Raw genomic sequence first — 22,405 nt, 5'->3', positions numbered from 1 at the left:
GACCCAGCCCCGTTTGCCCTGCTACATGCCTGCCCTGGAGGCCCAGGGGACCATTCTTCGGAAAATACAGCACATTATCTCCTGACTCTGCTCAGCGGGCGGTGACCTCTTTGGCTCAATGTTAAGTAGGGACTTGATTATATACATACCTATGGTCCTGGGCAAAAGGAAGGGGCGAGGGGCAGCGACAGCAAAGAGGAGCCAGACAAGAGTTCTCAGGTGTTAGTGTGCATGTGAGTTACCCGAGGATCTTGTCAAAATGTGGGTTCTGACGCCACGGTCTGAGGCGGGCCTGAGATTCTGCATTCCTAATGAGCTCCCAGCCAGGCAAACGCCACTGGTCTCGGAATGGCACCTCGAGCAGCAAGCTGGGAAGCCCACTGGGAAGCCCCCTGGGAGCCAGAGACAGTGGGGCTCAGGGGCCGGAGCAAGGCCTGCCCCCTTGTAGCTGCGGGACCCAAGCGTGGATAGTTAGCTCTCCTCTCGCACCCCCATGTGAGGCTCTTTATATGAGAAAGTGAGTGGGAAGGATAGCAGCCACTGCTGCAGAGCGTATTCTCAGCATGTGGCGCTGAAGGCACAAGCTGAGTCTATCCAGTCACAGGGCGGACATAGGGAATTTGGGACTTGGTCATGGACTCCTGCCCTTCCACCCCATCCCTCATTGCTTACGGGAGCATTTACAGGCCCCGCGTCTGCAAGCTGGAGCAGAGGCTGAATGAGAGAAAAAACGCCTGGGGTCAAGTGTGAAGTGGTGAGCCTGGGCGAGGGACATACAAGTGGCCATCATACTTTCTTGCAATTTTTCTGTGGGTTTGAGATTTTTCTAAATAAAACTGGGAGGCAAAAAAAGTCAGGAGTCCCAAAACCTCCCCACCAATCTGTTCTGAAATGAAGGAGAAGAAAACGTTGGGGGTGAATGAAAACATCTCAGATCCCAGCAGGCTGTTTGGAAGCTGGTTGAGACCTTCCATTTTGTATAGTGAAGAATACACCTGTGTGGCCTCCTGTGCCCAGCAAGGGACCGAAATGATACTTCGCCAGAAATGGCATCAAAAATGTGGTCTTAAGAAATGACACGGGGAATTGCAGGCCCAGAGAGGGCGTGGTGGAAACAGCCGGCCAAGTCCAATGTCAGATTCGGCATCCAACCTTTGGGTATCTCTGGCCACACTGGTAGAAGAAGAGTTGTCTTGGGCCACATACATTAAATACATTGCAACACATAATCACACACACACAAAAAAAAGTCTCATCATGTTCTAAGTGAATTTGCGATTTTGTGCTGGGCCGCATTCAGAGCCATCCAGAGCCTCACGCGGCCCGCAGGCCGCTGGTTGGACACCTCTGCTAACATTTACCACATGCGCTCATGGGGTACACCCAGAAAGCAGGGTTTTTTTGTTAAGTGTGTTATTATCCCACCTCGGTGGCCATTAAAAGTGATAATGCCCTTGTCCCAAAGCACACCTCATCTTCACGCTTCCCTTTCTGAAATCACCACAGTGCACGGGAGCAGTTCACCCTTTATTTAGCTTAGGCCCCGGGTCACTTGGCACTGGTGTACTTGGTGACGGCCTTGGTGCCCTCGGACACGGCGTGCTTGGCCAGCTCCCCGGGCAGCAGCAGGCGCACGGCCGTCTGGACTTCCCGGGACGTCAGTGTGGTTCGGCCCGAGTACTGGGCCAGCCGGGCGGCCTCGCCGGCCAGGCGCTCAAACACATCATTCACAAACGAGTTCATGATGCTCATGGCCTTGGAAGAGATGCCGAGGTCAGGGTGCACCTGGGGGAAACGAGAGCAGGACCGCTTTAAGGAGAGGGCGCTGCCCGATGCCCCGCCCCAGGCTGTGGATGCCAGACTGTAAGGCCACCTCAGCCCCTCTTCCCAGAGGCCAAGAGACGTGGAAATAGGGATTCGTTTTATACGGCCGCATCCCAATTAAAAAAAAGCAAACATTTCTCTTAACTGCAAGAGGTAACGCTATCAAGTCCCTGCATACGCACATGTCAGCATCTATCTTTAAGGAATGGAATTGGTTACACAGCATTTTGCTTTTTCCATTGAATGCATTTACATAGTGTTTCAGAGTGGGGAGGAATCATAGCTTATATCACCATTCCTCTTAATGGGCATTTAGGGGTTCTGTTTTCTTGCCATCAGATTGTGCTATAACAAATACACATCTTTGAACACTTGTAAGGAAGGTTATTTCTAGACGTGGGACTGCCAGAGCAGAGGGTGTGTGCACTTAAGTTGGTAGACTGTCACCAAATTACCCTCTGGAGAGCACACCTAGGTGTCCCGGTCTCAGCATTGGACAAGTGAGGAGACCAGGTTCTGTGGCTGGACCGTGACTCACTCTGTCACCTCGAATAAGGCGCTTTCCGTGGCTTCAGTTTCATCTTGTGTCACCACACACTTTTGAACTAGGCGATCGCTAGTAAAAACAAGCGGCGGGGACCTGATACCATCCTAAAACGTGAGTAGGTGGACAGTAAGCGATTCTCTGTACAGCGGGGGACAGGTGACTCGCCAGTGACGTCCATCACGCCCCTGGTGGAGCCAGAACCAGACGCCTCCGGCAACTGACAACAGGTCATCTGAGCCCACGCGAGGCTGGTAGAGCCTGGAGCCCGGGTGTCAGGCTCACATCCCTTTCTCCTCGGGGCTGCTGGCGGGGTGCAGCCGCGGCTCCCCCCATGAGGGGTCTGCGGGGGGCGTGGGTGACTCTCAGCAGCTCTCCTCTGCAGGGCCAGCCCTGGCCTGAGCCCTCTTGCACAGTCTGGAGACCCAAAGATAGGCTACGCTGCAGGGCTCACTGACAGCCCCGCCCCCTCCCCCGCCACTTCTGTCAGAACACTGGAGTCAGTCCCCTGGGCTGCCCTCCGGGCCACCCCGCCCCACCATTCCCAGAGACAGGGCTGTCCTGTCACTGAACCTGCTCACAGCAGTCAGCGGGGTGGGAGGCAGCGGAGGGGCAGGCTCCACCTCTGGGATCTCATCTGAGGCGGGGGTGAGAACCTCAGCAGATTGGAGAGACCTGGGCAGGGAACAGCCACGCTGCCTCCTCTCGGCCCCCGCTCTGCCTGGGGTCCTGCAGACACACTGGTTGCTGGAGACCCACTGGCGCCCCCAAAATCTTGCCAGTGCACGTGTCCCAGGAGTCAGTGCTCCTCAGAGGTGCGTGGGGGGGCTGCCCGAACAGACAGGGTGCCTTGGGTTTGGGGGGACCCGCAGGGCGTATTCCAGGCCTTGGCCAGAGCGGGTGGGGCTGAGCTTGGCCGCTGCCGGCCCAGTGACCCTGGGTGGGCCTCAGGCTCTGCCAGCCCTAGCCCCTCAGGGACTGAGTGCCGTGTGTCTGTGAGGCTGCCCCGGAGACCGAGTTCACCCGAGGTGCTCCTTGCTGTAGCTGGCGCTCCCTGGAACGTCTTGTTTGCCCCGTAACGTGCTTGGCACCCCATCGATCACCTTCAGCCCAGCCCTTTCTCCTGGTCTTCTCTGTCCTTTAATTGTGTGCCACCTAATACTCCACATCATCATCTTGTCTGTCCAAAAGCCCTGTAAGCTTCTGGAGGGTGGTGGGGAGCCTATTTTAAATGTCCCCTGCAATCACAAGTGCACAGCAGGTACTGAGACAGGTAGGGGCCCTCGAGATCAAGCTCAACCACCTCCGGGGGTACCGTGTGCGTGAGGCCACTCCTCTCAGGCCAGGACCAAACTGAGTCCTGACCCTCAGGCCAGCGCCCTTCCAAGGCTCTTGGCCAGCACCGTCTATGCACACGCCAGCCCCGGCTCTCACCTGCTTCAGCACCTTGTAGATATATATCGAGTAGGTTTCTTTGCGCCGGCTACGCTTTCTGGACTTCTTGTCTCTGGAGTGACGGCCCTTTCGGGCCCCAGGCGGCTGCTGTCCATGCCCCTTGCCCATCCTCCTCCTCCTCCTCCTCCTCCTCCTCCTCCTCACACAGCTGCCTCCCGCTCCTGGGGGCCACGTTTATGAAGTTAGCAGCAGCAGGCCAGGTGGGGCTGGGGACCAGCACCTGGGGTGGAGGGGCGGGGCTTGGCCCAGCGCTATCCAGAACAAGCTCGGGGTTTACCTTGAAGGAGACAATTGCTTCTCCTCTCCCCCAAGTGATTTCTTGTCTCTGAATAAGAAGCCCTCCACACCCCGCTCCTCCGGCAGATCATCCCCCAAGGCGTCCCAGCCTGGGTAGGGCGCACACACCAGCAGACAGTCACGCAGCCACCCAGCACCCACTGTGCACACAGCACAGTGCTGGTCAGGAGGGACATGGGCACGTGCTGCCCCCAGAGCCCCGGAATACAGAGGAAGAGACAGGACTGGTTCACAGGGAACAATCAGGGAAAAGTCAAGGGCCACAGTGTGTGCTGGGGACAGTTCAGAAAACTCAGTGGGGGCTACCGTGACCAGAGGAGGTGTCAAGGAACAAATGGGGATTTGTAACTGGTCTTGTAGGATGGCTACCGCTCAGCTGGGGAGAAGGGAGGTGAATGGAATTGGGAAGAATGGGAAAGGTACACGGTGTGAAAAGCAGAGAGGAACCAAGGGGAGGGCAGCAAGGCTGCTGAGGGGGAGGGTGCAGTGGGGACACAGCGCTGGGAGGCCTGGGGGCACCCAGGGACACACACAAAGCAGACGACGGGGCGGGGGAGGGGAGGGTGGTCCCCGTGGGAGTGAGCGGCACACAAGGGGAGGAAAAGGCGGCTGCTAAATGGAGCTCGTTGCCTCCCCTTGCACCTGCCGCGGGGGCCGTCATTCCAGGCCCTCGAAGGCTCTGATTGAAGGAACCTGAAGCCACATGGAAAGTACAGGCTGCAGGGAAGGCTGTGTGAACCGGGGAGGCGCGGGAGGGCCGCGAGGGCGAGCGCACCTGTCCGCGGGCGGAACGAGTCCGAGCGCGCCCCCTGCGCGGCCGCGCCCCGGCACTCCGTTCCCGGCGTCCCGCCGCGTCTCGGAGGGGCTGGCCGGCCGATTCCTCATCCAGAGCAAGGCGCTGCTCATGTTAGGCCTTGGCCGGGGTATCTGTGCTGTGTGGGCTTTGTAAGCATTCTTAAGATTTCTGAGACTGGCTTCTCTTTCGGATCGTTGAGCCGCCGCCGTTCCTTGGGTTCTGAAGCACCCCCATCCCTTGGCACCTCAGGTACACCACACAGGGACCCAGCGACCTTCAGGGGAGCTCGTGACACAGCCCAGCCCACCCCACCCACCGCTCACTCTCGACGTTGTTCTCCCCCGAGCCAGGGCAGACGGACAGGCCACTGTGCTCCGGGCCCTGCTTAGGGCACCAAGCAGCAAAGCCAGGCCTCAGCTACAGCTTCTCATGTGACGTTCACTTACTGTCCCTCTGCACCGCCCTCCTCCCCCCAGTTCTTCCACCTCTTGGCCACCTGAGAAGATCTTCTCATCTTTCCTGTTAAAGTCCCAAGCCCCGCCTTTCTGGAAAACTTCCCTCCCTTTGAATGCTGTGTCCTAAGACCAAAGTCACCAGTTAGCATGATTTATGCCACCTTGCTCTCTGGTCTCGTTGGCTTTCTCATTGCATCACGAGCCCTTCGGGGGTTCGGCACCAGCTGGGGCTTGGTTTAGCCTCTGATGGGCTGTGTGGTGGGCCCTGGAACGCCCTGGCTGCCGAGGTCTCCGGGGGGCGTGAGGAGTCTGCGGGTGAGGACAGCGGCAGTGCAGAGCGGGGAGCTTCGGTCAGGCTCCCACAGGCGGCGCGGCGCCTTGGGCTGGAAGTCGGGCAGTGCCAATGAAAGCGAAGGCTGGGGCCAGGCCCAACAGTGAAACTCCCTGCGTGAGGCCAGGGACAGCATTTCCCGGGTTTTGGTGTAAGAAAGCGACTCCTGACCATTTCTGCCCCTCCCCCACATAGAATCAAGAGGTCTGGAGCCTGGGAAGCGTCCCAAGTGTTGTGGTCCGGGTCACACGTGGCAAGAGAGCCTCGGGCCACTCAGAAAAGCCTGGCCCTGGAGACTAGTTCTCCAAAGGAGGTCCTGGCCAGCAGCGTCAGCCTTACCTGGGAACTTACTAGAAACGTCCCTTCTCAGTCTTACCCCTGAGCTACTGAACCAGGAACCCTGGGGAAAGACCCATTACCCTGTGCTCTAACGTGTCCTCCAGGTGGTCCTGACTGCGTTCAAATCTGTGAACCATTAGCCCGAGAAAAGCCACAATTTCAAACCAGCAAAAAGGACAGAGAGTTCCCCTGGATCCTATGGACTAGTCTGCAGACCGCACCCTTCCCAACACCCACCCAGCCCTCGCTGAGGGGGAACGACCGACCGCTGGCAGTGCGGGGTGGAGGGGAGCAAGGGGCCCACCAACCCAGGAGGCAGCCAGAGACCATGGCTTCTTCTCTCTTTATTGGGCGCTTTGTAGATGTCACGCAGGTCTAAAAGTTACACTGTTAAATAATTATTTAAAAACCGATCAGGACTACAGCCCTGATCCAGAGCTCCAAACCAGAAGCAGAAAGGAGTGGGGGCGGTGGGCTGGGGGTGTTCCTCCAACATCACCAAAACCCAGAAAGCCAGGATCCTAAGCTCCTTCACAAGCCAACCAGGGTGTGGGCCCTTGGGCCAACCCTCAGATGCCTCTGGCTGCATCACTTGGGGTCAGGAACCAGCAAGTGGCTGGCAGGAACCGCCAGCTGAGTCCAGACATGGACGAAAATCATTGGAAGGACAGGAAACGGACAGGTACTGTCCAGCTGTAGATAGGATCACAGAGTGCAGCTAAGGCAGGTGGGGGCGGGGGTGGCTGGGGAGCGGTATTGCAGCGATGCAGGTGTGCGGCCCCGCGGCCCGGCCCGGCCCGGCCCGGCCCGGGGCTCACACGTTGTGGGTCCTCCTGGTAAGCTGGGGCTCCTCACCCACCAGCTTGGACTTGAGGTGCTCCTTGTAGGCCAGGATGTCTCCAGGCCACTTGGTGATTGTCTGCTTCTCACAGACCCAGATCTCTTGCGCTACCTACAAAGCAAGTCCCGGACTTAATCAGCCGGGCCCACGCTCTCCCATCCCCACCCGCCCAGGAGACCGCTCTCAGGGAATTCCAGGCAGGAAACGCGGCAGCCTCCCAAGCCCCTTCGCCAGCCTCGCGTCCAGCTCCCGGCTGGTTTCACTACCTCTGTGTTCTTTGGGGTGTCCTAACCCAAGGGTCCTGTAACCAGCAGGTTAGGAGCCCCCTCAGCTGCAACCCGCCATGTCCTCCCAATTTCCAGTTCCCTCGGGGGACCCAGAGGCGTCCGGAAGCTTCACTCCCAGCTCCGCCCCCACCTTCCCCAAAGCTCCAGGGAAATGACCGGCAGCTTTTTCACCGAAGACTGGTGGCAGCCCCCTGTTTAATCAAAATCCTCCCTGGTGCCCTGGCTGATGCAGCTCAGCGGGCTGAGCCCCAGCCTGAGAACGGAAAGGTCGCCAGCTTGATTCCTGGTCAGGGCACAGGCCTGGGTCACAGGCCAGGTCCCCAGTTGAGGGCGTGTGAGAGGCAACTGATCAATGTTTCTCTCTCTCCCTCCCTCCCTCCCCAAAAATAAATCTCTTTTTAAAAAATCTTCCTTAGCATACTACTACCACCTTTAGGCTGAGGGTCCTCAGGACAGCAGTAAAAGCGCCCTGTTCTCTCCAGCTCCCTCCCTGACTCCGTCCACCACCACCAAGGGGGCTCAATCCCCAAACAGCTCCTGAAGCCGAGCCCCTTTTCCAAATCCAATACACGTGTTACATGCCCCCTACACGCCACGACAGTCCTCCACCCAACCTTCTCCTACGTGCCCTGGGCCAGGCCTCTCACCGCAGCCAGGAGCCTCACCTGCTGAATGAGCCTGAAGTCGTGGCTGACCAGCATCATGCCACCCTCAAACTCGTTGATGGCATCTGCCAGGGCGTCGATGGTCTCAATGTCCAGGTGGTTGGTAGGCTCGTCCAGGAAGAGCATGTGGGGGTTCTGCCAGGCCAGCCAGGCCAGACACACTCGGCACTTCTGCCCATCAGACAGGTTCCGGATCGGGCTCACCTGAGTGCGGCCGTGACACTGGTATGAGCTGGCGGTGCCCCCGCTGAGGAGCAGGACTCAGCCCTCGCCCTCCATTAATATCACCGCCACTTCACAGAAACCGGGGTCAGGAAGACCCAAGATCAGGCGGCGAGGCAGTGACCCAGCCATCGGTCCCTCCAGGCCTGGAAGGAAGCCTCGGGAAGCCTGAGGCTCTTGCTATCACCAAGGCTGCACGGCTCTCCCCCAGCGCTTCAATCTCGGCAACTCGGGGCACCCCAAGGGCCCAGGGGCCAGATCCGAGCCCAGGGACTGTTTCCCAGGGTTAACCTCCTCTCCCTCCAGCATTAGGGCTTGCCCGGCCGGGGGCAGGGACACGTCACAGTCTGGCACGCTGCCCCGCCCCGCCTCACACAGGGACCTAAATGCTCTACCTCAGCGTGGCACAACTTGCAAGGTATGTGCCACAAGAGTGTTTAAAACATGCAGTGCTTGACTACCTACTCAGGGGCACTAGCATGTTTTCCCTCAGACTGTCAAATTAACAAATGACGAGAGCCAACACAACAACAGCAGTCTGGTATAAATAAATCAAAATTATACCTATTTTGTGTGTGTGTGTGTCAGATCAGCAAAAAAATCTATTCTGGGGGTGCGCAGAGCTGCAGTAGTGCGTGTGCCGCAAGCTGAGAGGGGCTGCAGCTCACTGCTCTACTCACAACCGCTGGGGCGACAGCGTCCCCCACCACCCAGCCGATCTCCCAGCTCTCTGGGGTTCTTCCCCACGCCCCCTCCACTGACCTGCTGCTTCCCAGTGAGACCGTATCGCCCAATGATCTTCCTCATTTCTTCCTTCTCCTTGATCTCCGGATAGCACTTCATCATGTACTCCAAAGGCGAGAGGTCCAGGTCCAGCTGCTCTTGTAAATGCTGCAGCAGAGAAGGGGCCCACCCCGGTGTGACTGGCGTCCCGGAACCCTGCGGGGCTCCTTGCCGGGTGGCCTGCTCCCTCTGCCAGGCGCCTGTTCGCGGAGAGGCAGGCAGGAGCCCCGCTGGCCACACACAGCCCCGCCGCGTACCCCAGGGAGCGCGCCGGTCTCAGCCCCAGGCCTGTACCTGATGGTAACGGCCGATCTTGACGTGAGAGTGTTTTCGGATCATCCCGTCTGTGGGCAGCAGCTAGAATGAAAGAGTAGTGAATGGAAAGACAAGCACACAGAAGAGAAAGCCCGGTCAGAAGTAGCCACTGGCAGAGCAGGGAAACAAACATACGTTCACACCCAACAAGACTCACACAGCTTCCTACGCAGGACCTACATCACCACCTCACAGACTGCTGCTCCGGCCCCTAAAAAATACTTAGGAAGGTACCTGAAGCAGATGTTCTCAGCACATCTACTCAGTGGTGGCTACATGTCTCCTACAGAACGCATGACACTGTATGACAAAGGACTGGGCAGAGATACAACACGCATTTTCTAAAATACAAAGCGCTCTCTCAATGCACAGGTGTTCCTACATTATAGACACTGCCATCGACAACAAAACCTACGGAGACACAGGCACATGTTCTCTCTCTCTCATAGACGCACACAGGCTGCCCCGCCCTCTCCCGGAAGCCCCTCGCCCCCTCCAGCACCGCACCTCTCCAGTTAGCAGCTTCAGAAGAGTTGACTTCCCTGCTCCGTTGGGCCCTACCAGGGCCACTCGTGTGTCGAGATCGATACCGAACTCTAGATTGTTGTAGATGCAGGGCTGCGGCGGGTGGGGGAGAGAGATCAACAGGAGGCGAGGGCACCGCTCCGAGGCCAACACACCACTCCCGCGAGCCCGAGCCACCACCCCCGGAGGAGGGGGCAGCGTGGAGCCAGGCAGCTCTTGTGGCAGCCACCACTGCCACCACAGGCCCGGCTGAGCACTCTCCTGCCAAGCACTTCAGAGGGGCCACTGAGTCCCTGAACGAGGCACCCCAGCTGCTACACCTGAAATTTCCCGACACCCCTGGGTTGAGAGGCGGGTTCAGCTCAGACGGGAGACTCCCCCAGCCCGGTGGCGCACGCCTCATCAGATGCATCCCAGCCTCACAACCACACACGAGACGAGACTCACCCCATCTTTTGTGTACTTGAAGCTCACATTCTGCACCATGATGACGGGTGGGGGGATCTTGCCGCATGGTGGGAAGTAAAAGGACAGGGTCTAGGAAGAGGACAGGGCATTTATGGGGTTGGGTCCTTTCTCAACCCCTTCACTTCAGGCCGCCTCATTCCACCCGACCGGAACCCACCTTGTCGCTCACGACCCTCTCTGTCAGTCCCGATGCCATCATTTTCTGTAGCGTCTTCTCCTTGCTCTGGGCCTGTCGGGCCAGCTTAGCACTGCCATGGCCAAACCTAGCAATGTAGTTCTGAAAGGGACCAGAAAGGGGGCTTGGAGTGCGGGCAGCGGTAAACACCTTGTCTTAAGTGCAGGGTGAAAACTTAGGTCACCTCCTCCTGGCCTCCTCCGGCACCCCCAAATCCCGAGGCCCTCGTCTCCCTTGCCGGAGAGTGTACCTCAGCTCTACAGGCGCCCTACCTTCATGTGCGCGATCTGATCTTGCTCCCAGTGAAACCGCTTCATCTGGTTCTCCTCCAGCTCCAGCCGTGTCTTCACATACTGATCGTAGTTACCCTGCAGGGAAACACGCCAGCACGGCGGCAGCATGAGCCTCGGTCCTGGGCTCTCGCTCCAGGTTCAGGGGGATGCGGGATGGCATGTGACTGGGCCCCGGCTGTGAAGTTATGCAGTACGGGAGGAGGAGGTGCACTAAAAAAAGCATATCCAGACCTGGCACCTGAGGTCTTTCAAACCGTGTGCCTTTTGTTGGCTCAGCCAGAGCAGGGCTCCAGACCAAATCCTTACATTAGCCGTGCGGACACCCACAGCACCGGGAGCAGCCCTGAAAACCACCGCTGTACAGACAGCACGAAGCTCACAGCTTCCCAGGAGCACCTCCTAATACTCCACCCCGGGGTTGAATCCCTCTGCAGTTGACAAGAACTGCTCCTGGAGGGAAGACATGAGACCACTCAGATCTAGGGCCTGGCAAACCTCGCCAATTGGACAGCCATGGTTTCTATCTGCAAAATACTGGATTCAACCTAAATGGTCATCAAAGAGCCTCTGACAAATAAAGTACGAGATGGTCACACAACAAAATACCATGCAGCCGCTAAAATGAATGAGCTTGATTTACACATACTCATGGGAAAAGCAGTCTAAGATACAGGACGTTTTAAAAGCAACCTACAAAAGAGATTGATTATTAAGATTACAATTGTGATCTTAAAAAATTTTCTACAAATGCTTGCAAGTACACAAGAAATTCCTGAAAGGCAATGTAAGAAACTATTAGTACTCCCGTGGCAAGTATATTATGAGTGAAGAAGGCTTCTATTTCTCATGTGATGTGTTTTTTGAAGTAGAGACCATGAAAAGGCATAAAAGCAGGCTGTTGCGACCCTGACGCCCATTCTTGCGGAAGGCGGCGCAGACACACGGCCACAAGGCCGCTGCGCAGCGTTCCGGGAGGCAGAGGGCAGCCCGGGCACCAGGGGACCCCTCTGCTGCCAGGCAGACACACACGTGCACACAGTCTGCCAATTCAAGGCTTCCAGCCTGAAAGCAATGCCTTTGGGAGTAAAACAGAACAGGCTGCACGATTCCTTGTCCTCATCTTTTTATGGCACTAGGTAGAAAAGAGCCCGCCAAGTCTGGTTCTGTGTTTCGTGCTCTTTAAAGAACTTAAGGGAGCTGGTGAGCACGGAGGTCACTGGGGAAGCTGGGGCCCACTTACCGTATAATACTTCAGTTTCCTGTTGTGCATGTGGATGATGTTGGTGCAGACACCGTTCAGGAAGTCCTGGGAATGGGAGACGAGCACCAGGATGCGCTTAAAACTGCAAAGACAAAGGCCCAGTCAGGGAGGGGCCAGTCCACACCCAGCAAGCTGAGAGCCAGGCCCCGGTGGCCTCATCCTCTCCCACCTTTACACCTGAGCGCCTGTTAGCCTACCAGCCGGTTCCCGGCGCTCAGCCAGTACCTAAGCTGCAGGGGCACCTTCTACCTGCCAGGACACTGCTGCCTTCCAAAGCGCGGAGGGGCAGCCACAGTTTCCTCCGTCTGCTAATATTCAACAGAACGCAGGGGAGGTGGCAGTGACCGCGGTGGGAAGGGCAGAAGTGGACATGCACAACAAGCCCCCACAAATGCATCCAACTGCAGTGGGGAGAACTGGAGCAGGCAGTCACAGCCACCGCGCTCTTCCTTCCGAAAGGAGGGACCGCGCCACTGCCGGGACCGCTGGCAGACTCTTTCAGGGCTGGTCCAACAGCCCAGGTCACGCGGCTCTCTAGCCACAGGGGGACCACTGCTGTATCGGCTGTTGTTCCTTGGTCGCTACATCATGAGCTCAGATGAGAGCTCCCCTGTACCCTTTTACATGCTGCATATACATACAGTTAAAGAAAAAGCCTTCACTAAAAACAACCCCCACCCCCCATTTCAGACTAAGGAAGAACAACGAAGCACGACGGCCAGCCCTGAGGCGCTCACCACTGTCACCCAGCCTTGGCTGCGGCCGCGCGGCAGTCCCCTCGCGCGCTGCTCTAACGCAGCGCAGTTTAGCGGCAGCCGTCTCCTCCGGACCGGCGCCCCCGGCCCCCCAGCACCCGCCCACCCCCCACCCTGCCCCCTTACGTCTTTAGTTCCTCTTCCAACCACACACAGGCATCGAGGTCCAGGTGGTTGGTGGGCTCGTCCAGCAGCAGCATGAAGGGCCGAATGAAGAGAGCTCTGAAGGACAGGCAAGGACAGAGTGGCTTCAGCCTGACGGGCGCTGCACAGAAAGGGGCTGCCTTGCCTGCTGCCTGCGTTCAGCTCTGGGTCCTAACACCTCAGAGGGAAGGGGGAGCTGGGGGAGAAACCAGAGCTGAAGAGCAAGGAGCAAAGGGCAGGAAACAAGGCTGAGAAGCAGAGGGACGATGCGCTTTGGGAATGAGGCTGCACAAGTCCTTGTGAGTCTGCACGTCTTTTACAGAGGCTGGTGGCCGTTAGGAAGAAAAAAGGATACGGAGGAAATAAATTGCTACAGCAGAAAGTATTCAGGTAGGACCGACCTGGTAGGGCTGCCGGACTCCAGCAAGGAAGCCAGAGAATGTTCTTACATGGAATCTCAAGACAGGCGAGGCAAGGGGACAGCTCTGGCTAACACATCTGGGGAGCTCGTCAGCATTCTGACTGCGGTTTTAGAAGGTCTCCAGGCAAACCTGAGGTGGCCAGTCCTTGCTAGCACACGGACTCCCTGCGCTCGGGTTCAAAGGCACACACTGGCAGCGCTGCGGAAGCAGCGTTATCAAGGCTCACCAATGCACCTGGCGGAGACCTGCGGGCTAAGGAACCGCCTATTTAACCTGAGACTCTCTCGGGGAGGGCGGGTATTGCTGGTTATAGAAACTCACTCCGGATCCAGGTCACACGAGGGTGAGAAGAACAGGTATCTTAACAGCTGTCTACCATTCTATCCTTACAGAGAAAAAATGGGAAGTACTGAAGTACAAAAGGGGTGGGAGGGGAGCCAGGAGGAAAGGAACAGACCTATTCCACCATTTACCTAGGGTTGCCTCAGGGTTCCTAAACACTGTGCCACAAACCCAACAGCGACCACTGCAGCCAGGAGCCCACATGCACCCACCCTCCGCGTCGTCGCTGCCTGTGTCGTGTTGGGCACTTAACTGACCACTGACCCCTGTTGGAAACACTTCTACTTCAGTGAGCTTTCAACCCCGACAGAGGGGGCTACAGAGGGTGGAGGAGGAAGGGGCTCACCTGGCGAGGGCGACCCTCATCCTCCAGCCCCCACTGAAGTCCTTCAGTTTCTTGCGCTGCATGGCTGGCGTGAACCCCAGGCCGTGCAGGATCCGCGAAGCCCTCATCTCCGCCTTGTCAGCGTCCAGCTCCTCCAGGCGCTCATAGAGCTCCATGAGCTTCTCGCACTCCGCTGCGGGCGGCCGCACACAGCCGTGAGTCGCCCCTCCGGGGAGGAAGCCCCTCCCATACCACCACCACCCCCGCCCCGCCCCAGGCCTGGAGCCCTACCGTCCTCGTGGGCCAGCCGCTCAGCCTCCCTCTCCAGCATGGCCCGCTCCGTGTCCACTTCCATCACACACTGCAAGGGGGTCTTGTCACTAGGGGGCATCTCCCGCGTCAGATGGTAGATGTCAATGTGCTCAGGGATGGGCACTTCACGTTTCCCGATGGCAGAGAGCAGCATGGACTTTCCTGAGGGGCAGGCAGAGAACGGAGGGGGACACTCAGCGCGGCATTGCCTGTCATTCCCCCCCGAGCAGCTCCTCCCTCCAGCCAAGCCGCAACCTCGCCTTGCCATTTTCTTGAGTACCTTCCTTCCTTTCATTCATTCAAATCCTGTTATTACCTCCTCCCCATTCTCAGGACCTTTCCTCCAATTCTTGTCCCGCCCCTGCTCTGTGACGTCACCCGCCACCCCGCCCCTCCTGCCCACTTCGCCAGCACCTGCCATCTGTAACTACTCCTGTGCTACTTACCACAGGCTACTCTGTACCACTAGCTCCTTTTCCCTGGGCATCTCTCTCTCCCCCCCATACTGTGAACGCCGTGCTTTGTACACAGCTGGCGCTGCGTAACACTTGCTGAGCGACAGATGAGCCAAGGAGAGAGACCTCCCACCTCGCCTTCCAAGGGCCTCACCAATTCCATTTAAGCCAATGAGGCCGTAACGACGGCCTGAGTTTAATTCCAGTTTGGTGTCACTGAGCAGCTCTTGGCCGTGGAAGGTGAGGGAGAGGTTGATAATGTGGACGTCAGTGCTGTTGGGGTGAGAGGCCAGGACACCAGTGACAGCCCGAGCGGCAGCTTTCTTCATCTCAAAGTCCTCCAGCTCCTTGGTCAGCAAATCCACTTCTGGGGACAGAAAAGAAAGGCGGTCTGGGAAGGGGGCTGCGAGAGGCTCCGCCCTCCAACAGAAAGGCTTCCCACAGAAGGCGCGGGTAGCTCTGCTGGTAGAGCACGAGCCTTCTAGCCTGAGGGCCCAGGCTCCAAGTCCCTGTCTGGGCATCTGTGGCTCTTTCCTCTCACTCAGGTAACCAGTTACAATACAAAGTTGTGAATGAAAAAAGGCATGTACGTTGTAATGGCCCTGGGCGCAAGCTTAGATCGAGCAGACTCAGATGTTTCAGACTTGAAACAGGGCACACTCTGCATAGAGATCTGCCCTAATGCCCTGCTTTCTTGGACACTTTTTATGTTGTAACTTATCCTTTTAACCTCTCCTGTTCCCAGATGATATAAATGCATGGTGGGAATGATTATGACTCCCAGCTGTCCTCTGTGAGTATGCGTTACATGATTAGCAGACACTTTGGAGGTGCAATTCTCTTGTTCCATGACCTAGGAAGCTTCTACATGATGCTTCATGAAGTTCTGCTGCCTAGAAGGGACTAGTGAGAGAAAATGCAGAGGGATCAACGCAGCCAGGGCTGAGGCTGGGAAAGCCAGGGGTTCCCTAGTCCGGAGGGTTTCAGAGAGGCAAGGTGACCACGAGATGAGGGACTAGCCGTTCTGCATCTGTGTCAGGCACAACCACATCTTTAGGTGGAGAAGAACTATTACGATTTATGGCTACCATAACTAATAGTTGTTGAGCTTACTCTATGCCTGGGACCAGGCTATAGATCACCATTCCCTGAATAACTTAATCCTCGTAACACTTACCACGTATACACCTATAATCCCCATTGCCCTGGCTGGCGTGGCTCAGTGGATCGAGCACCAGCCTGTGATCCCGGTCAGGGTACATGCCTGAGTTGCAGGCTAGGTCCCCAGTTGGGGGCGTGTGGGGGGCAACCGACTGATGTATCTCTCACGTTTCTCTCCTTCTCCCTCCCTTCCCCTATCTAAAAATACATAAAATCTTTTAAAAAAATGATTTTATAATCGCCATTTTATCACTGAGGAGGTTAGATGACATAGCCAAGACCAGAAAGACGAGTGACAGTCAGAATCTGAACCGGTGCTTGTCTGCCCCCAAAGCCCGTGACCCTACCTACTTCCCACACCACCTTTCCATAAAGGAAAGTGCCCACAGAGTGGTCCTGAAAGTGGGCCAAAAGCAGAGTGGAGGGAGTCTTGGTGAGCTTCCTCCAGGAGAGGAAGGACCATCCACCTGCCTTCTCAGGGAGGAGGCAGGAGCGACACAGGAGGCTCCACTGTGAGCACTTGGCAAGTTTCTAGTCTTTGCTACCCTTACCTGTGTTCCCTTAGGGATTTCACAGTAGAGCCCGCGGAATGAGAAGAGCCACGTGCTTGTCCTCAGGAAGAGCACAGCGGGGCAGAGGAGGGAAGACGGCTCGGTGCCTTCCCTGGACAGGCGGGCTCGGGGAGCGCAATCCGAGAGGTGCGGCGGTGTGTGTCAGCCTCGGGTCGCCCTCCCGACACCCCTCCTGCCAGCCGGCCACTGCCGGCACCCCTCCCCGCCCCGCTGCTAACCCTGCTCTGCTTGCCAGGAGCCAGCACTGAGGGCAGAGGACGTCCTACCAGACCGGCGGCAGGCACCCTGTCCCCACCTCCGCTCCCAGAACAGGTGTGACATATGGAAATGCTTGATGAATACTTTTTGAATGGAGGACCAGTTTTTAGTTTTGACTGCAAGGAGGAATTTAAAAAGTCTCCTCAATGTGGCTGAGTTACCAGGCTTCCCATAGCCCAGCTTCCTGACAATCCCTGTTCTAGATGCTAAGAAGATGGTGTAGGGAGAAGTTTATGGTCTAGATCAGTAGTTGCTAAACGTTTTCTTAAAGGGACAAATGGTAAATATTTTAGAGTTTACAGGCCAAGTGGCAAAATCAAAACTATTGTATAGTGCCTACGTTACCATTTGAAATGTAACCATTTAAAAACATGTAAAAAAAAATATTCTTGGCTTACTTAGGAGGGGTGGTGGCTTAAAAAAAAAAAAAGCTGGCCAATTGCCTATTTTTGTAAATAAAAGTTTTGTTGGCACACAGCCACATTCATTATTTACAAGTTGTCTACGGCTGCTTTCTCCCGCAGTCGCAGAGATGAAGAGCTGCAATGGAGACTGTACGCATGGCCCGCAAAGCCACAGTATTTAGTAGCTGAATCTTTCCACAAAGTATTTGCTGATCCCTACTCTAGATCTCTGTGTGCTCAGACAATGGAAAGACCAAGACTAAGGGAAAGCCATGTGCCACTTTCTTTCACTCTCTTCCAGTTTATAGTATCTGTGACCTAAGTCCTCAACTGAGCTTTAAAGGTAAGCGACTTAAACAGACCACATTGTCTAGCCTACAACATCCCGGAGAACAGGCCCAAAAGACAAGTAGATAGCATTGAAGAGATGGAAGAGGGATTCTGGAATAAACTTCACTAGAGAGAATATTGTCCCCTCTACTCATTCCCCAAACAAGGGGACCAGCTAACTCCGGTGCCTGTCCTGAAGAGTCTCACGTTCTAAAGAAGGTTGAACTGTTGGTCAGATGGCACTTTCTTCACAGCTTATTTTGATCTTTTCATGCCTTACTACCTACGGAAGGCCACGTGGCGATGGCCATTGGTGAAGGTTGGAAAATGGTGACCTGCAGCATCAAGGAATCCCAAACCCAGAGAGGAGAGAGGACTCAGTTTTGGGAGAGGGAGATGACCTATTAATTATGAAAACAGAAATGATCCTGGTCCCTGGCAGTAAGAAACGTTTTGAGAGGGTTGGAAAGAAAACATGTTTCACATTTCAGAAGAATAGTGCCCTGAGGAAGGAGGGTGAAAACCAAGGCTCCCGTATTCCTGAGACGGGGGTGCTACAGCTGGGTGCCCTGGGAATCCCCATCTTCACAGACGAGGAAGGGTGAACAAGAAGCCTGTAATGGGAACAGTGGACAATGATCTCAAAGTGGGGTTCAGCTTCCTACCTTTTCAATGCACCCAGAAAGTAGCCACAGAACCAACGATACTGCTTACCTTGGTTCCTGAGGGCCCAGAGGGGACCCCAACTCTCTCCTTTAGAGGCCCCCACTCAGCCTGCTGGTTCACCCCGTCAGACTTAACTTCCCATCCCTCCTGGCCTGGAATAAAACTCCCCCCCATGGCCTGACAGTAATGCATCAGCTCTCTCCCTTAATTCTTATTTTGGAGACAATTCTTACCGTTCAACTCTCGCCTTGCAATCATCTTTAACTCCCCCTTTCCTGAATCCCTAGGTCATAATTTACATTTGTTAAGCCTCCTCTGCTCTTGAAACCTTTACTTAGTATCTCTATCTGCAAGGCTGGTAACACAAAATAGTATTACCCAAGACATGGCCCCTGGGCTCAAAGACCACACAATTAAGATGAAAACAACAGAAGCTAAAACTTAACAAAGTAACAGTCTCAGATAGCATAGGTCTATAGTGAATGGAAACATTGAGGTCACAGTTTCATTGCGCAAATGTCAAATGTAACTAGCACAAAAATCATGGTATTAGACCTTCTTGTGTGAAAAGGACAGAAATGTGGTGACTGTTGAAGGGATAAGAGTCCGGGTGGAACAGAAGGCGGGTTCAGGGAGACTTCAGGGTACAGGGAAGAAGGCTGGGAACAGACCACCAAGGGCCTGGAATATTCTTTCTCACCCGCTGCCACGCATCCCCTGGACTGTAAGTTAGAGGGTAGGCAGGGTTTATGATACCCTAGTGTGTAGCACAGTGTCAAGCACTTGAGAAGTACTCACTAAACGTTTCCTAAAATATAAATTTCAGAAATCCATCTTTCCCAGGAAAAACCCATAAAACAATGGATAATAGTTCTTTTTTTAAATTTCTTTCTTTTTCTTTTTCGGTCCTCACCCCAGGACACTTTTTCATTGCTTCCGGAAACAGGAAGGGAGAGAGGGAAGCATCAGTGTAGGAGAGAAGCACTGATCAAATGCCTCCCTTAGAGGCCCCAACACGGGGTCACCCGTGTCTGGACCAGGGACCGTTTGGCCTGGGGAGGAAATCTGCCACCGAGGCGTGTGCCCTGATTGGGAGTCCCCATGGCTCCGGCCAGGGCCAGTTGGTAAGTTTCTTAGCAGTACAGCCACTACCCGCGGGAGGACAAGGGCATAACGTGGCCAAGAGCCTGGCCCACTGGCCACCAGGTGCAGAGACGGGGACTGAGAGGGGGCAGCAGCTGACCGCCTCCTCACTGTCCAGCGACGAGGCGGCACAGCTGCCGCACGCACCTGCCCCGGGGATCCCCGGGGTGTCTCCTTGCACAGTAACAGGGTGCCTGCCACAGGCTCGTCTCCAGCGTCTCAGCTCATGAACACTGTCCGGGCGCCCTACTCGGTGCTGCGGCCCCGGGATCCTGCCTCCGGCTGTGGCCTCCGTTAGGTCGCAGCAGCCATCCCGGGAACCCACCTGTCCCTCAATTCACCTGTGGTCTCCTGGCCATTGACCTCCTCACTTTTCTCTGCCACCTGTGGTTCTGTGACAGCATCTCCGTTTTCTTCGTGCCCCTTTTTGGGCCGCTGTCGCGCTTTGGCAGCTTCCTTCTTCTTCGCGGCCTTCTTCTTGGCCAGGTCGGAGGGCATGGTGACGAACCACAGGGGTAGGTTACTGTCCTTTGAGGGAGCCTGGAGGGAGGCAAACACCCCCAAAGCCTAAGCTCAGGGGCCGGGGCCGCGCCCCGCTCCATCCCTCCCTGGAATTTTCCGGTCGAGCCTCTGAGACCCGGCTCCGCCCCTGCCTGGTCGCTCCCAACTTTGTCAGAGTCTCTCAAGCCAATGCTGATCCTCGCCGCTCTTCTAATCTTAACATCTCTTCCCTCGGGCCCTGTCCACCAATCCCCACGGCCTGCCTCCCTCTGGAAACGCTCCTCCTTTCAGGGCCGCCAGACAGGGGCCGGGTCCCGCTCCTCGGCAGAGGGCGGAGGTCCCGTCTCCGGTTTCCCCGCAACTTGGCGCTCCGCGCTCCAGCCAGCCGCCTGTCTCGGCCGGGCTGCCTCCTCCCGTCCGCCTCGGGCTGCCTCTCCGCCGTCCCCCTCCACACCCCCGAGCCGTCGGGCCCGGCTTCGTCCCGGGGCGCACTCGTCCCCCACGCCTCTGCCCGCGGTGGGACCCCTCAGGGTCTCCTCACGAGCCACCCCCCGAACGGACCCCCAACCCCGCCCGTCAGCCTCTCCCCCGCGGCCTCTTCCTCTCCCTCGAAGCCTCCTCCATCCATCCCGACCCCGTCCCTCCTCCCTCTTCCCACCCTCCTTCCCCCTCACTGGCCGGCACCCTCCCCCAGCGCCCCTTCCCCCAACTCACTGGGCCTCGCCGCTCGGCCTCTGTCGCAACAGAGCAGCTCCTGGGGCTCGTCCGCGTGCGGCCGGCTCGCCAGCCAATCACAGGCCCGCGCGGCTCTCGGCGCGCCGCCGCTCAGACTCCTGGGAAGTGTCGTCCTGGAGTCGCAGTCGCGGAGGCTGCGAACACTCGCCGAGAACTACTGCGTATCCCAGGGGCCTCCCGGGCCGTGGCGTCATCACGATGCGCGGGGCCGGCGAGCAGATTAGAGTCCAAGAGTCCGTTGCCAGCAGGAGTGCGCCGGCCGCCGGAAACTGCAAATCCCAGCCTGCTGCTGGGACAAACCGTCTGGGTCCGCCAGGCTCTACGCGACTCGGAAATCTGTTATGTGGAGATACCGAGTTGACAGGGCCTCCCTACCGGCTTGTGCAGCGGGCCGAGCGACTACACTTCCCAGATGGTATCAGGCGGGAACGGGTCGAAACAATGAGCCGAGAAGAGGAGGGAGGTGGAGAGAGAAGGAGGAAAGGAGAAGCGGTTGCGAAGAACAGAAACATTTCCTGCATGGAAGAAGGGCGCCCTCATTTCTTGAAACCGAGATTTAAGAGGCTAGTCCAGCGTTAACCAAATTTTTATACAGAAGGTGCCGATCATTGTTCCCAAAGCTTGGCCGCTTAGCCTACCCACTGCAGAATTGTTAGGTTTCCATCGGAACCATGTCAAGTTTGATGGGAGAGCCCTGAAATGAAAAACAAGACCCCTTTTCCGAGTGTACCTTTATCATCAGTTAGCCATGTGACCTCGCCCGTTACTTTTCCTTTGAGCCTCACTGTTAAAATCTCTCACAGACTCCTCATCGCCTACGTTGTAAATCCCAAATTTGTAGCCTCAAATGCAAGGCACGCTTTTTGTGATCCTTGTTAACGTCTCCACGCTCCTGACCGGCAGTGACTCACCATCAGTGACACAGCTGGAGGGAAGCCAGAGAGCTGATACTCCCCCTGAAGCTTTAAAAAAGACCAAAAAACAAAAACAAAAAAAAACCCCAACCCTCATTCCTCCACCCATAGAAGCAGTTTTCTTCGTCAAACTAGATGCTCAAATGGAATCTACCTACTTGTATTTCAGGTAATCCATGTATTTCGCACTTTCATGCCTTGAGCATATACCTTTTCTTTTTCTAGAATACCGTCCACCTATTAAGTGCCCACTGTATGTCAGGCTCAGAGGTAGATGCCAGAGTTACAATGGTTGTAAGTCATTCCCTAACCTCGGGGAGCTCACAATTAAGAAGGAATACTTAGCCCTGGCTGGCGTGGTTCAGTGGATTGAGCCCCAGCCTGAGAACTGAAAGGTCACCAGTTCAATTCCAGGTCAGGGCACATGCCTGGGTTTTGGGCCAAGTCCCCCAGTTGGGGGTGTGCGAGATGCAGCCAAACAGTGTTTCCCATCCCCTCTCTCTAAAAATAGATAAATAAAATCTTTTTTTTTAAAGAAGGAACCTTTAAAAAGTAAACAAACCATGGCATTTAGGTGTTAAATGCCTTAAAAGAAGTGACTTCTCTGTGCTGCTGGAGTTCCTAGGTGGAGACCTCACTTGACATAGCGTAACCAAGAGCATGAATTCTGGGAAAAAACTGCCTACATTGAAACCCCAGTGCTATCATTTACAGTGTGTGACCTTGGGCAAAATAATGACGATAGTGCTTACCTCGCATGGTTGTTAAAGAGTTAAATTCTTGTTAATTGGCTAATTATTACTTAGCCAGAGTTCTGCTAGGCTGCTTCTTGCCTTTTCTGCTACTAGTAGAATCCTTGCCTAAGTATGCATTAGATATTTAATACATTTAACAAATAGTAGGCATCTCCCTTGGGCAGAGGTATTGTTTTAAGTGAAGAATATAGACTATAGTTGACTGCAAAGCCTTTCTTTATGAAGCCAAGAAGTTATATATGATGTGGATCCCATGAAATCACTGTTCCAAGCACCGAGCCTCCTGGGACCACTGTCTACAATATGCCTCCCTCTCCCAGTCTCATTAAAATGTG

At 55.8% G+C, this 22,405-nt stretch overlaps 2 protein-coding genes across 2 annotated transcripts; both read right to left on the bottom strand.

The window, feature by feature from the left end:
• Positions 1–1,546: 1,546 nt before the first annotated feature.
• LOC129086758 (histone H2B type 2-K1) lies at positions 1,547–3,943 on the bottom strand. Its single transcript, XM_054593448.1, has 2 exons — positions 3,803–3,943; positions 1,547–1,785 (listed from the first exon to the last, which is right to left on the bottom strand). The coding sequence occupies exons 1-2, from the start codon at positions 3,929–3,931 to the stop codon at positions 1,549–1,551; spliced, it is 366 nt and encodes a 121-aa protein (XP_054449423.1). The 5' UTR covers positions 3,932–3,943; the 3' UTR covers positions 1,547–1,548.
• A 2,433-nt stretch (positions 3,944–6,376) lies between these two features.
• ABCF2 (ATP binding cassette subfamily F member 2) lies at positions 6,377–20,481 on the bottom strand. The gene is made up of 15 exons (XM_054593447.1): positions 20,381–20,481; positions 19,507–19,705; positions 14,786–14,998; positions 14,156–14,338; positions 13,886–14,057; positions 12,758–12,853; positions 11,856–11,958; positions 10,595–10,690; positions 10,305–10,424; positions 10,127–10,216; positions 9,662–9,772; positions 9,134–9,196; positions 8,819–8,947; positions 7,835–8,038; positions 6,377–6,993 (listed from the first exon to the last, which is right to left on the bottom strand). The coding sequence occupies exons 2-15, from the start codon at positions 19,661–19,663 to the stop codon at positions 6,856–6,858; spliced, it is 1,875 nt and encodes a 624-aa protein (XP_054449422.1). The 5' UTR covers positions 19,664–19,705; positions 20,381–20,481; the 3' UTR covers positions 6,377–6,855.
• Positions 20,482–22,405: the final 1,924 nt, after the last annotated feature.

Source organism: Pteronotus mesoamericanus, unplaced genomic scaffold (assembly GCF_021234165.1).
Source record: "Pteronotus mesoamericanus isolate MK-2021 breed Mesoamerican mustached bat unplaced genomic scaffold, CSHL_Meso_final scaffold_409, whole genome shotgun sequence".
Classification (NCBI taxonomy): Eukaryota; Metazoa; Chordata; class Mammalia; order Chiroptera; family Mormoopidae; genus Pteronotus; species Pteronotus mesoamericanus.
This window is presented reverse-complemented; position numbering and strand designations above follow the sequence as displayed.

Excerpts from the sequence above, each read along its gene's own strand:
- LOC129086758 (XM_054593448.1), bottom strand. The coding sequence starts at position 3,931 with ATGGGCAAGGGGCATGGACAGCAGCCGCCTGGGGCCCGAAAGGGCCGT. Across the intron at positions 1,786-3,802 it reads TCTACAAGGTGCTGAAGCAG|GTGCACCCTGACCTCGGCAT; the intron begins GTGAGAGCCGGG and ends CGTTTCCCCCAG.
- ABCF2 (XM_054593447.1), bottom strand. The coding sequence starts at position 19,663 with ATGCCCTCCGACCTGGCCAAGAAGAAGGCCGCGAAGAAGAAGGAAGCT. Across the intron at positions 9,197-9,661 it reads TGAAGCTGCTAACTGGAGAG|CTGCTGCCCACAGACGGGAT; the intron begins GTGCGGTGCTGG and ends CTTTCATTCTAG. Across the intron at positions 8,948-9,133 it reads AGATCGGCCGTTACCATCAG|CATTTACAAGAGCAGCTGGA; the intron begins GTACAGGCCTGG and ends TCTCTGCTGCAG.